General features: G+C 42.8%; 1 protein-coding gene across 2 annotated transcripts; it reads left to right on the forward strand.

Annotated features, from left to right (window-relative positions):
* The first annotated feature begins 488 nt into the window (after positions 1 to 488).
* ptbp2a (polypyrimidine tract binding protein 2a) lies at positions 489 to 13595 on the forward strand. Of its 2 annotated transcripts, none has more exons than XM_048266462.1 (14): positions 489 to 590; positions 2106 to 2136; positions 4321 to 4390; positions 5050 to 5222; positions 6738 to 6881; positions 7191 to 7355; positions 8070 to 8180; positions 8597 to 8807; positions 9267 to 9379; positions 11292 to 11325; positions 11809 to 11901; positions 12800 to 13016; positions 13123 to 13200; positions 13447 to 13595. In XM_048266462.1, the coding sequence occupies exons 1-14, from the start codon at positions 583 to 585 to the stop codon at positions 13574 to 13576; spliced, it is 1578 nt and encodes a 525-aa protein (XP_048122419.1). In that variant the 5' UTR covers positions 489 to 582; the 3' UTR covers positions 13577 to 13595. The 2 variants fall into 2 exon arrangements, with proteins under 2 accessions (XP_048122419.1, XP_048122420.1); XM_048266463.1 differs by having other exon boundaries at positions 493 to 590; positions 8597 to 8795.
* The last annotated feature ends 804 nt before the right edge of the window (positions 13596 to 14399 follow it).

The raw sequence follows: 14399 nt of genomic DNA on the forward strand, positions 1-14399 counted from the left end.
TGTAGGCCCTATTTATTTTTTTTGCTTATTTCTTTATCATTATTTTGTTTTAATGTGTCATTCATGTATATTTTTGTATTTTCTGTTGAGCATCCTTATGTTTACTCACTATTGTAGGTATCTGTGTTAATATGCCTTTGTACTTCACTTTGTTTCAATAAAACTGAGTTGAAAAAAAAAAAACTGCCAAAAAAGGGCAACCATGGGCAGGAAACAAGGCTTTAGGCTGGGTTGTGCTCTGATAAAAATAATATATGCCTACCGTAAGGTTGCTCACTAAAACACTGAACCACAACTGAAAGTGGCTTAGCGGCTCTAAGATTCCTGTCTCCTACCACGAAATAACTATTTTATTTAGGCCTACTACATCAATCAAATACATAAGTTACCAAAGAATAATAGTTTCTCTGTGGGCCTAGATCTACAGGCTTATTATTGGCACTTCTGCGCATGCTTGGCCTCGAGCGCTTCCTTCCGACTTTCCTAGTTTCAGTAGCTTCCGCCTCCATTTTGTCATCGTATGTACAAGTGGCAAAGGAAAACCTCTACAACTATTGCGTCGTAGAGATAGATTCTCCGGCAATGGACGGGTAAGTAATATGTGCATTTCCACACCAGCGGCATGTTGCAATTTGTGTTATGTTAGGACTCTAATTACAGCAGAAACTTATACGATGTGTGCTAACATAGTTGGCTAACTTAGCATAGTTAGCTGGGGTGAAATGCAGCGCAGCCAGTATTGCCATAGAACGTTATTGCCTCAGCATAGCATTTTAGTTCAAGCTAGCTTGCTACCTGTATCTACTGCGAAGCAACAATTGTGATGAGTATCTATGGCGAATAAGTTACGCTAACATTGTGGCGGGGAACTGGCCTCGTATGTGGCGAACCATTTCAAATTTCAATGAAGTTTAGCTACATATCTAAAGTTTGTAGGAGCAACGCGCTATCCTTATGCCTATCAGCGCACTTGACTATTCAATGAACGATGCATATCAGGTCGTCAGTTGGCTTATTAACGCATTGGGGTGTAACATACTTTGCATAACGTTATTTGTAAGTTATCGCTTATGGATATAACATTGAGGACTGTGTGCAACGACGTAGGCATAGACAATTGCATATTGTTTGATCAACGTTAGCTAAGTTATCCAGAAAGGCGTGTCCCTGAGTGATTTAACGTTAATACTGAAATACCATGTGCAGTAAATTAGGCAGAAACGTCAGCCACACATTTATATGTCTACAGCATGCTAAATAGCCCTCAAAACGAAACCAGTTTGTTAAACCTATTGTTAAACGTTAAACCTAACGTTAATAGTAACCAAGAAACTTGCACTCGTGTCAACTTGCACTAGCTGCTAACGAGATATCAGCCATGCGAGCTAACATCAGCATGTTTTCCGTTAATTTTGCATTAACCATCATTTAAAGTTAGTTTGTACATTTTGGGCGAATTATATATTTTATTTTGTGTTAAGAAAGAAATTAGCATAACGATGAGGAACTGCTAAGTACGTTGAGCGAATGTCTAATTAAGCCAATGTCAGCAACCTTATGTTAATGTTAGCTACTCTAACCAAATCATTAATTCACTGAATTTCCCTGGTTATGCTAGCCAAGTGAGTATTAGAGAAGTGGCAGTGACATTACTGTTACTGGTTGGATAAAAACAGGATTCATTGCATGATGTCTCCTGAAGTTATTTCAGGCTAGGAGTTCATAGACAATGGTTGTGTTCAAGATGAAACTGCAGGTCTAACGTTAGTCTCTACACTCCTTTCAGTAGGCCCTGAGACTGGCTGAGGATGCCTTATTCAGTGTGATGCTGTTTTACATCCCGCAAAAGCAACTTTGAACAAGCTTTCATCCACCTCACTAAGCTGCACCCTGTTCAGAAATGTGGTGGCTTTAGTCCTGAAATGCATGCTATTTTCGGCAAATAATCATGTGTAAAGAATGCGGAATGTAAAGGTGTAATTTGAGCTTCAAGTTGACAGTGATGTTATTGCATGTTGTAATGTAATGCTGATGTAGTTCTTAACATCCCTGCATAGTTTGCTACCAGTTTGACTTTGCTTCCATTATTTGCATTTTTTCCCCAGCATTGTCAGTGATGTTGGTGTGGGGGTGAAGGTAAGTAGTGATATTGACCTTGGTTAATTTTGGTGTTAGATGTTTTCTCTCACACTGATATGCTCATGGCTTCTTCAACAAGATGGTATTAGGTGGTTTTGCTATTAGCAAGAAAATACAACAGTAATATTGCCTGTTAATCATGTGTTACCAGTGGTCCTCAATGTGGGGAAAACTAAGGAGGTCCTCATACTGTAGGTTTCAGAAGGAACAAACCCACACATAGACCTGTCTATATAAACAACTCTCCAGTTTAAATTGTCAGCCCCTTTAAGTTCTTAGGCATCCACGTTTCAGACTCCCTCTCATGGTCCTTCCAAATCAGCTGTGCTATGAAGAAGGCACATAAGATGCTTTATTTCCTGAGATGCATCTAAAATCATCGGGGTTCCACTTGAACTGCTCCAAAACATTTACTGGAAATGTTTTATGTCACTAAGAAGGCACTAGGTATTATGCAGGATTTTAGTCATCCTGCACACAATCTCCTCTCCCACCTTCCATCAGGGAGGCGTTTGCAGAGCATCCCAATGTTCACATCACATTTCAGGGATAGTTTTTACCCCAAGGTAATTAAGCTACTGAGTGATGGTACAAGAGGAAGGAGGGCTGAGGTCTGAGCTTAGTTACTATATGTTTAGTTAGTTACTATATGTTTACTATATGTTTACTGTGCCTGTACTGTTTTTAAATGTTATTTATAATAGTTCATTAAGGACTGGTGCTGAGAGAGTGCCAAGGCACATTGTATTTCATTGCTGTGGTACTCTGTACTAATATGACTATAAACTTGAACTGAACTGAAAACTAGGCCTACCAGGCCCATACTGAAAGACCCAAGTAGGCTTAGACAAGGTAAACATGAACAAAGTTTCCTTAATTGTTTTGAGACAGCCTTGCCTTGCCTTCGTACAAAATAGAATATTGTTTTGGTAATGGTACATTTCCATTTATTAATTTACCTGGCACTTTTGTCAAAAGCGAATCATAAGAAATAGAGAACAGTCAAGCCACTGTACAAATAGCAGACAATAGTGTAAGTACCACCTATAAGAAATAGAATGGCGGTTTAGGCTAAAGTTAAGTCAAGGAGGTACAGTACTGTAGATAAGTGGGATGCATAGAGATGAGGGGTAGCTCAGGTTGTGATGGATATTGGCTTTTTATTTGTATTCAATGGCTAGATCTACAGTAATGGTTATATTCAATAGCCAATCCGTTGTGATTTATTGAATCACAGAAGAAATATGGTGTTTTGCAGGAAGTTGGTCTTGTCCCAGGGATACTAATTTCATTTTTCATGGATACAAGTTTTCATGTACAGTTTTGATAATATTAGTCTGGCAGTAATTGAATGGGACTGGTTAATGTCTTGGCCAGTTTAGGAAAAAGCCTGTTTCCTTTCACAAATGGTCCCTGATATTTCTTCCACTAACATTGTTTATGGGCAAGAAACACCTTTCGTTCCCCCTACAAAACCAAGTTAGCCTAGCCATTCCTGGGGAAGAATTCAGCATGCTGTGTGTTTAATAGCATTGCTCTCCTTTTTAATCACTAGCTTTAGAGTGTTGCTGTTGTTGGGAACTCATGCGAACACTGGGTCCTTCCCCTTAATAGCAGTTAGCCTTTAAAGAATGCCGTCTCACTGAGATGTTGGTTTTAGGGATTTTGTCAGCGACAACTTTATTATATCCAATTTATTTCCCGGTCTTCGGCCGCACGGTTGGCTCAACACCTTATTTATAGCCTCCATAAAAGTGCGGGCGATAAAGAACAATCCGCTGGATCTCACTCACAGACAAAAAGCAGAGATGTCCTATTAGGGGGCTCGGGGTCGTAACAGCCTCACGTTTCTCCCCACTGTCCCATCCGTCACTTTTAGCTGCCCCGGGAGCGCCCGATCGGCGGAGGCGACGGGCTCCAGCTCACCAGGCCTTAACGGAGCTCTGGGTTCAGGGGATAAAAAGGACACAAGCCTTGCATTTAGGGCTGAATAAGATTAAAAAGAGGGGCATAGAGTTTGCGGTTGTGGTGGCTGTATTTTTTTATGTCGTGTGACGCCATAAGCGGTGCTACAGAGAAATGTCTATTGAGAGTAGCTGTTTGGAATAGACAATGTCCACATTAAAGATCAGAGATTTCCTCTTACTTGATTGCTTATGAATTTCATGTTGTTTATTCCAGAGAGGATCAGACGAGCTTTTGTCTAGTAGTCTCTACAACAGTCCTAACTCTGGCATGAGCAGTATAAGTGGTGAGTTGATGTCCGTTCTCTACCCTTTCTACCCTTTTTTTCCCCTGCTCACTTCTTTTTTCTTCTTTTTCCTTACCCAAGCCCTGAGAATGAAATTTGCATAAGTCATTTGCTCAGCCACGGATAGCATTAAAAGAAATCAAAGGATAATGAGTGTTTCAAAGTGAAAATGTTGTATTAGCAGATCCCCCTCTTCAGGGGAGGTACGTGGTCCGTGAATAACCTCGTGCTCCTTTTGTAGGTGGGCACCCACACATGCAAGCGTGTGCCCAGAATTTTTGATTATGTGTGCTGCGCATCTCAATGTGTTGCTTCTGAGGAGGGCTTTTCTTTTTTCCTTTGTGTTGCCTCCTCAGATGAGGCAAGGCATGGAGTAGACTGCGCAAGCCTTCATGCTCTGGTCGTCCTCACCAAATGATCTCACTGTGCAATCAAAGAAAAAAACACATCAAAGATTAAAAGAAAGCACAAGAAGTCGCACAATTTTTATTAAAATAATAAAAGCAATCGTAGCAATGAAATTTATGCTTTTACTCTTCTGAATTATGTTTGCCCTTGATGTTGGGCATGCCTTGTTCTTTGCTCCCAATAATAACTAGTTTGTTGCTTGAAGAGGGAATTGCTCTATCAATTAATTTGTCGCCTATGCCTGTTTACAGACGGCACGTCAAACGGAAGCGACAGTAAGAAGTTTAAGGTGGAGGACGCGCCCCCATCCCGCGTGCTCCACATCAGGAAGCTCCCCAACGAGGCCACCGAGACCGAGGTCATTGCCCTGGGGCTGCCCTTTGGCAAGGTCACCAACATCCTTACGCTGAAGGGCAAAAACCAGGTGAGCATCTGCTTCAGGGTCGGGGGACCAGCATTATGAGACCATAGACCACCCCATAGGTACTTTTCAACAGTCTGTGCTTTCTTTTACAGCTCAATGCTGGCAAGAATGCCAGACTAAGGGTACGTTCAGACTAAGCGTCTTTTTCTGACACAAGAAGTTGTGCAGACCGCTTTTTCAGTTTGAAAAAAAAAAGCTGCCATCGTATTGTTACAAAAAGCAGCCCGAAGCATCTTTTTGCGATAGACAAAGTGACTAACGTTACGTGTGGGTGCAAAATGTCGCGAAGAGAAAATTCATGTTGGCTATTGCTTTTGGTATGTCATGGTAAAGTTGTGAAGTCATGTCAAACAGTTCCCTATGCTCAGACACTAAAACGAGTCTCTCGACCGGTGTTCTGTCACCTTCTCCATTTTTTTACTTGGTTGTCATAGGAAACCACAGGTCTCGGTAATCTGCTTGTGATTGGTCATCTGTAAAAAAGACAGCATGACTTATGGCGTTTTTCCGCTAGAAGTTGAACATTTCTCAACTTCTGAGCTGCCATCGACATCGAAAAAGACTGTTGCAGTCGCGTTTTAAAAGAAGCTGACGACTTTTTTGAAAACATGGTCTACTCCATAGGGTTATAATGTAAAACGGACGCCGGTTGCTGAGAAAGAAGCTGACTTTTTTGAAAACATGATCTACTCCATAGGGTTATAATGTAAAACGGACGCCGGTTGCTGAGAAAAAGGCGCTTAGTCTAAACAGTCCTTATGGCCTACTGAGTAGTGTGAAGTTACGATTATCTTTCATTGTATCAGCCAAAACATCAGCCGTTTACTTATTGCAAGTATTTGTAATTGTCACTTTTGAGCTGGAGTGGGAAAGTGTGATATTGATCAGACTATTCAGCATGAGTTCTTTAGCATTTAGCACAAAGTAGTTTGAGTATTCAGTAGTCTACATATGACTGCTCATTATCCTAACTAGGAGTTTGGATACCTAGAAGGCTATTGCTCCTGCTGGGAAATCCATATCTGCCTACACAACAGGTTTACAATGGTAATGTGCTAAAGTAGGTTAAAAATAAAAACATATTTCACACGCTGCAGAGAAGATTGCCGGGCTTTACTGCTATAAAAAAATATAGAGACCAACTGGTTTTACTGCTATAAAAAAAATATAGAGACCAACTGGTTTACCGTATGTCTCTCTAATAGATTTGTTTGTAAATGGAATCATGCATTTCTTTGACCCGAGTCTGAGCCAGGGTTATTCATCTCTGCCTTAACTCTGATTCAAACTCTGCCCTGGCTTCCTTTCACCTGAGATGGTTAATTACACCATTAGCACTATTGATTGGGGCAGGTGACCTTACATCTGATTACCAGATAAAGACTAGTTCTTTTCTCTAAGGGTCATTATTTCTACCGGCGTCTCCTGGTTATAGCTCACATTGTAATTGCAGTGGACCCACTTTTTTAATTGACAGTCTCAACTAATTTTGTCCCCTCCCCTCTCACCTTTCAGGCCTTCTTAGAGATGGGGACCGAGGAAGCAGCCATCACCATGTTAAACTACTACATGGCCGTCACCCCACACGTGCGCAACGCGCCTGTCATCATCCAGTACTCGACTCACAAAGAGCTGAAGACAGACAGTGCAGGCAATCAGGTATGCAATACTATCCACGTGAGCTTTAATTAGCACTGCTAATTGTCAGTAGTAGGAACATAGATGCACTGTCAGCCTGTTAAAGCAGTCTGTAAAACAAATTGTTATGTGTGATGTATGTGTAATATATTGATTCAGTTGGGTGAATTAATATGTAATCTGAGCCAAGACTATTTTTTGTAATGTTTAGTATCATTTTATGGTCTGTGTTTACTTTTTGCTTGCTTAATAGGTCTAGATATGCATTTCCTCTACATGTGAAATGTGTGTGTGGTTCCTCATTCTCTGTGTATATTGTCTCTGATCCAGCGGGCACAGGCGGTTCTACAGGCCGTGTCAGCTGTGCAGGGGGGCGGCATGCCCACGTCGGGCTCATCTGCCAGCGAAAGCGCTCTCACGCCCGCTCCAAGCCCCGTACTGCGCATCATCATCGACAACATGTTCTACCCCGTCACCCTGGACGTGCTGCAGCAGGTGGGTCACGCATGACCACTCGGCAGTGGGCAGGGGGTGGGGGCACCTGCAGTGATGTTGGCCTAAATGATGTTTAGAGTAGCTCTGTGGTGCCTCTGCTATGGACATGAGTGGATGGGCTGTCCAGGCATGTTGATCATCACTATTGCTTTAAAAACAGAGTAGCTGCACACTCTAGTCTCTCGATATATATTTATTAATGACCAAGTCAAGTTTATTTGTATAGCGCATTTCATACACAGAGGTCATTCAATGTGCTTTACATAAACAAAATCAAAGAGTAATAACAAATAAAAGCATAAAAGTACCAGTGTTTCGGTGCGCAGCCTTTGTCAAGGACCGAAACATTGGTCATTAATAAATATATCAAGAGACCAGAGTGTGTGGCTACCCTGTTTTTAAATTGATAATCTCCTGGCCAGCACCTCTACTTAGCTGCGTGTTCCTCCACGCTTTGTCATGGTCGTCACTATTGCCCCACTAAATCCTCAGCTGCGCAGTGTTGAAATAACATTAGAAAGGGACATTTTTAAAATGTTTTTAATGTAGGATGCAAATACAAATTCATTTGTTAAGAAGGTATTTATTGTTAAGATGAACAACGTTGAAGTTCAACACTGGTAGGTTTCTTGTTGCCTGATTAAAATCTGGACGTACGAATAATATGTAACCGTTTCTCAAATGCACCATTGTTCCCCTTTGCTTTATCTGCAGATCTTCTCGAAGTTTGGAACGGTCATGAAGATAATCACGTTCACCAAGAACAATCAGTTCCAGGCTCTGCTGCAGTACAGTGAGCCCGTGAATGCGCAGCAGGCCAAACTGGTGGGTGAGAGATCACAGCTGCATCAGGCGCTCGTGACGAGCGCAGCCTGCTCAGCCACTGTGAAATTCCTCTGGGCTTAACAAACCTCTTGCTTTCTCGCTCTCTCTCTCTCTTGGTCTCGTTCTCTCTCAGCCCTTATTCTGTGCATGTGTGTCTTGACTTAATCGCTTTCACCCTGCTCTGTTCTCTTGTTTTTTTTTGTTTTTTTTTTTTCTCTCTCTCTCTCCTCTGCTTGTTTTTCTCTATTTGTATTCTGTCTCACTTTGTGACCATCTCACTCCCATGTTGTCTGTCTCAATCACGCATTGTGAACTGTGGTTGTACTGTGTGAGACTGAGGCTTATCCTGTCTTGTCTTATCCTGTCTTGTCTTGTCTTGTCTTGCTCCTCCACCACCCCTACCACCCTGCTTACAGGCCCTAGATGGACAAAACATCTACAACGCTTGCTGTACACTCCGTATTGACTTCTCCAAGCTGGTCAACCTGAATGTGAAGTACAACAACGACAAGAGTCGGGACTACACCCGCCCGGAGCTCCCGTCTGGAGACGGCCAGCCCAGCGTTGACCCTTCCGTAGCAGCAGCCTTTAGCAAGGACTCCTCCTCGCTGCTCGGTAAGATTCCAGGTAGATCACACTTTTTATTTTCTCTCTCTCCTCACCTTTACCATTCCATGTCTGTCCCAGTGGCTCATTCTGTGAGGCCTAAGTGGGATTAGGCCCGCAACAGTCTTTTAGTGTTCAGCTCCAGAGTGCAGAACTTGAGATGGATGGCTTACCATTAAAAATGGCTTAAAACCTTCCTGTTGGTCTATTGTGAGTGCATGTCTTTGTCTGAATCCTACGTCAAAATACCCAAATCATCAGTTAAGGCATTGGGCCTAGGATGCCAATCATTACAAAACTAGAAATCAGAAGGCAAGCTTCCGCTGCTTGATGTGACTAGTTGGCAGCCCAACAACCAAGACAAGGATTTTTCTCTTTCTAGTAGATTAGACCGTAGAACATAATGCCACTGTGTCTCGCCTAGTCCCACCTCAGGCAGTGAGTGTAGCGCCCCCACCTGAACGTACCTGGTGTTCGCAGGTGCCCTGAGCCCGTTGAATGCTGCAGCGGCCGCCGCGGCAGCAGCTGGAAGGGTGGCACTCGGCCACACGGGCACCAGTGGAGTCCTCCTGGTCAGTAACCTCAACGAAGAGGTCAGTATACCACCAAACACACACACATACACACACCAATGTTCCCAACACCTCTCTCCTTTCTCTCTTTCTCCATCACCACAGCTTGTGCTTACTGTCTCCCATTCCTGTCTTGTTGCTGCACATTTATTAGCAGCATCTGTTGTTTTGTTGTTGCTTTGTCTGGAAGCTCTGGACTGAGGGCACCACTGGTGTTTTTGTGAAGAGGCAGCCCTGGGCCCTCAGGTGCACTGTGCACTGCAGCAGACTTAGTGCGACACCTAAGCCATAAGCCTGTCTGTGCGCCCCATGCACCATCCCTAGCCAGATTTGAAATGTAAATGCCGGTTTCTTTCCGAGCTTTGCTTTACATTCGCTCATTAGACACACATTGTGCTCCATAAACTCAGCCCATCAAGAGGTTAAGCACATGTTCATAATGGTAATGGTATCGTTAACTATAATAATCATCATCCTCACACCATGTTCTCTCAGACATTTTTGTATTTTGGTCGCAGTGTGCTCGCGATTGCCACGTCTTTTCTGTCTTGTGTAACCTCCGTTCGTCTGAAATCCATTTTCTCCTCAAGGTTTTCTCTCAGAGAATAGTTAAAGGCTTTTGACCACTCTCTCAACTCTCTTATTTTCACAAATCTTGGTCATTGCCCTCTAAATGCTCTTTCTTGATTTCTCTCCCTCGCTCTCTCTGACTCTCCAGCTTTTAGATTGTCGCCCTGGTGAATTGAAAATTCACTTACTGTGGAACTTCTTTCAGAGCTCTCTCTCTCTCTCTCTCTCTCTCTCTCTCTCTCTCTCTCTCGCTCTCTCGCTCTCTCGCTCTCTCTCTCTCTCTCGCTCTCTCTCTCTCTCTCTCTCTCTCTCTCTCTCTCTCTCTCTCTGAAATTGAGTTTGAAATTGTCGGCTCAGCTACCCCAAGTCTCTGCCCCCCCACCCCCGAGCGGCCTCTGTCTGTCTGTCTGTGTGTGTGTGTGTGTTCGTGAGGTGGCTGTGGCAGACAGGGGTGTGCTCCATGCTCCAGCCACACCATAACTCCACCAGGTGGTTTTCAAGTCGACACACCCTGGCCCTGGGGCGTGTTGGGCACCCTGCCACTCTCCCCCTTCTTCCAGCTTGCCTGCATTTCATCCTCCTGCTATCTTCAGAGCTAACCCCCCCGTCTGCCAACTGTACTGCATGCTTGGTTTGATTCCTCATTGTTGTGTCTGTCTGTCTGTCTGTCTGTCTGTCTTCTCAGACTGCTGTTATTTATGATTTGATATGAATGTACCCCACCCACTTGCTGCCCTGGGTGAATACATTTGGCACAATAATTTGCTTGTTTTTTTTTTTATATATATATATTTCTAGAGATGCATTAGCCAGCCATTTCTCTGACCAAACTCCTGCATTTCCTATGTACTGACCTGTGTTTTTATTTTTTGTCCTCTTCCCATGTATTTATTTATTTTACTCTGCATTTGCCAACCCTCCCCTGCCCTCTCTACCCCACCCCACCCCATCCCTACCCCACCCCACCCCTCCCTACCCTACCCTACCCCACCCCACCCCACCCCATCCCTCCCTACCCCTCCCTTCTCCCTCCTTTCTTCCCTCTCTCTTACCCACCATTCCCTCTTTGGAATCCCTCTACTTCATCCCAAACCTTCTCCTTCTCCCTCTCCTCCTCCTACCCTCTGATCCACTCCCATGCTGTTCATTATGCCTGAACAACAAACAAACAACCCCTTTCCCAACCTGCCCCTACCCCACATCTCCCTCTCGATTAACTGCCTTGAACCATGCTCCATGACCACCTCACCATTCTACGGGAAACCACCCTCCGTTCTGGACGATCTGTTCATCTCTCCGCTCTCTACCTCGACTTCTCTCTACCTACCTGTCTTGCGCTGCTTGCTCTTCTCTCCTTCTAAAGATGGTTACGCCCCAAAGTCTCTTTACCCTCTTCGGTATGTTATCGTTAGCACTCTACCTTTTTTCTTTTTTATTTATTTTCTTTAAATTAGGCTTCATATGTATTTAATTTTAGTCCATGCATTTGTGTTTTGATTTGTTTTCCTTGTTTTTTAATAGTTTGGTAGAACTTTGCCACCTACTATTTCATTTGAATTTCTCTCTCTCTGTTTAGCCTGTAGTGGTATTTAATGCACGAGGAAATGAGTTTGCATGCAGCATTATTTCTGACCAGTGGTATTTACTTATTCCTAATTTCATCCGAGGGTTTATGTCCTGATCTGTTCTCTTCTGTTCAGATCGGGTATTTGATTTCCCACCTGTGATTAATGTTCTGTCTCTTTCACCCTGTCGACCTGATGGTCCTGGTTTCTGAAAGGCTAACTGTCCCCCACTCTTCCTCCCTCCTCACTCCTCCTCCTCCTTCTCCTCCTCCTCCTCATCCTGCTCTACCTGTGCTGCTTGTTGCTGTGATGCAGGCGTCTATGGTGATGTGCAGCGTGTGAAAATCCTGTACAATAAAAAAGACAGCGCCTTGATCCAGATGGCAGACTCTAATCAGGCCCAGCTTGGTAAGGTACCCAACACACCCCCACACACACACACACACACAGAAACAGCCCCCAGTTCCCCACTGCCTTCTGTGCTGAGACGATCAGCCACACGGACATTTGGGCCGACAAATGAAATAAGATTTAGGAGTAAATTAAGGAGCACAGAAGTTTGTAGAACAGCAAACTATAAATGGTATTTATAGTAATGGATGTTCATTATCATCTTGCCTAACTCCACTAGAAGTCTGTTCTGATCACTTCCTTGACTTACATGACTAAATGTGTAACCGGCATACTAACCAGCATAGTTCAAATAGATTTTAAAAAAATATGCTTATAGTTTAGAGCCTTGACTCATTCACTTTGTCCAGAGACGCTTACCTTGTTATGAATTCACCATTTGTCTCTGACAGTAGAGGTTGTATCCTAGCAATTAGGTAGAAGAATAGCTTTCTGTCTTCAAGTCTGTCAAAGAGGCTGTATTTATTTTTTCTGTTTGTACAGTAGTTTCTTGAAATAGTTTCCAGTGGCAGAGACATTAAAAAAAGATAATTTTGGTCTGTGTTATTTGCACAGTGTAAATAATAATATTAAGGCTCCCTTTATTACAGTGTACACTTACACTTACAATTTGAGCTGTGAGGATTAAAATAAGAAGCTCGCACTGACACTTAAGAAGTAAGAAACTTTGGTGAATAGCACTTCTAATTGCTGACAAGTGGGACAACATGGATGCAAATTGTAGTAACTTCAGAAACCTCTTTTGATTCTTTTTAATTTATCTCTAATGAATCTGAAATCTTGTTTTAGTACAGTTTTGTCTAACTCCTCCAAAGAAATAAAGTTCTGGCTTTACATCTCACTTTTTCACTTCCCTTGTAATGGCGTGTTGTGAACTGTTGTAAAATGTCTTCAGCTATGAGCCATTTGAATGGTCAGAAGATGTACAGCAAGATCATCCGGGTGACCCTGTCCAAGCACCAGACGGTCCAGCTGCCCCGAGAGGGTCTGGATGATCAAGGGCTCACTAAGGACTTCACAAACTCGCCCCTGCACCGCTTTAAGAAGCCTGGCTCCAAGAACTTCCAGAACATCTTCCCTCCTTCAGGCACCTTGCATCTATCCAATATCCCGTGAGTAAACCAACAGTGCAACTGTGGATTGCGGTGGGGATCCATCTTTTTTCTGTCACTTATGTCAAATGTCACAATACTGAGTCATTACCTTCACCATTTGCAGTGAAGACATCACAGAGGATGACCTTCGAGTTCTGTTCTCCAACTCTGGCGGCACGGTGAAAGCCTTCAAGTTTTTCCAGTAAGTGTCTGGAGTGCATGATTGATCGCTGTTTGTCACACTTTGCCATTTCAACATTATTGACGCTGATCTACATGTCAGCAAGGGGCTAAGGGCAAAACTCCTTAGCATTTGGGGTTGGTGACTGACCTCTCTCTCTCTCTCTCTCTCTTTCTTTCTTTCTTTCTTTCTTTCTTTCTTTCTCTCTCTCTCTCCTTTCTTTCTTTCTTTCTTTCTTTCTTTCTTTCTTTCTCTCGTTTTCCTAAGGGATCATAAAATGGCACTCCTGCAGATGGCCTCAGTGGAAGAGGCAATTCAGGGCCTCATCGACCTCCACAACTACAACATGGGTAACAACCACCATCTGAGAGTTTCCTTCTCTAAATCGACCATCTGAGAGGGGCCCCCACCACCACCACCACTGAAGAAGACGATCAACACTATTTCCCCTTTTTCTATTGTTTTCTGTTGAATTTCTTTTTTTTTTTTTTTTTTTTTGACCCTTTTTTGGGACCAGAGTAACCTTTAGTTTGTCATAAATAATTATCAGTCATTCCTTGAAAATCGTGGATGGAGAACATTTTACTTCCTCATTGATCCCCGTTTTCCAGTTTGTACTATTTGGTCATTTTACCTTTTCTCATTTCTTCATGTGAAGGAAGGATGAAGGAATGTTGGCTCCTAGTTTTATTTACCGATTGACAAACAATGTGCCTTACTTGACAAAAAATAAGTTTCAGCTCTTCTACATCCACACATCTACACGAACTACAGTCTGTTTTGGGGGGCACATTCGTTTTGATGCTAGAAAAGGATGTTTGACGCAGGGGGAAATGTGATTGTATGTTTTGTCATGCACTGTTGCTTGTGTTAAGCTGTTGGTTTTCTTCCACTTTTTTTGACATTTTTGGTTAGTATCTGGTATAACTATTCTTGGTTGTTTGGGAATGTCTGATCATAATGAAATTGACATTAGCTCATGAATTATCTTTGAGTACAGGCCACACTTTGTTAAGCCCTCTTTCAAAAATAATCTCAACAACCAAAGCTTTTTTTTTTTTTTTTTTTATCCTCAAATCAGCAGGATTTATTTTAGCGCCTTTTTTTAAATGCTGATCCAACAGCCCTGTGGCGAAGAATACAGTGTAAATGTTATTGTGATTGAGGATGCTCCTGTAGATATATTCTGATCTTCATGTGGCGTTTATATTGCTTTTTTA

This window comes from Alosa alosa, chromosome 16 (genome assembly GCF_017589495.1).
Source record: "Alosa alosa isolate M-15738 ecotype Scorff River chromosome 16, AALO_Geno_1.1, whole genome shotgun sequence".
Lineage (NCBI taxonomy): Eukaryota > Metazoa > Chordata > Actinopteri > Clupeiformes > Clupeidae > Alosa > Alosa alosa.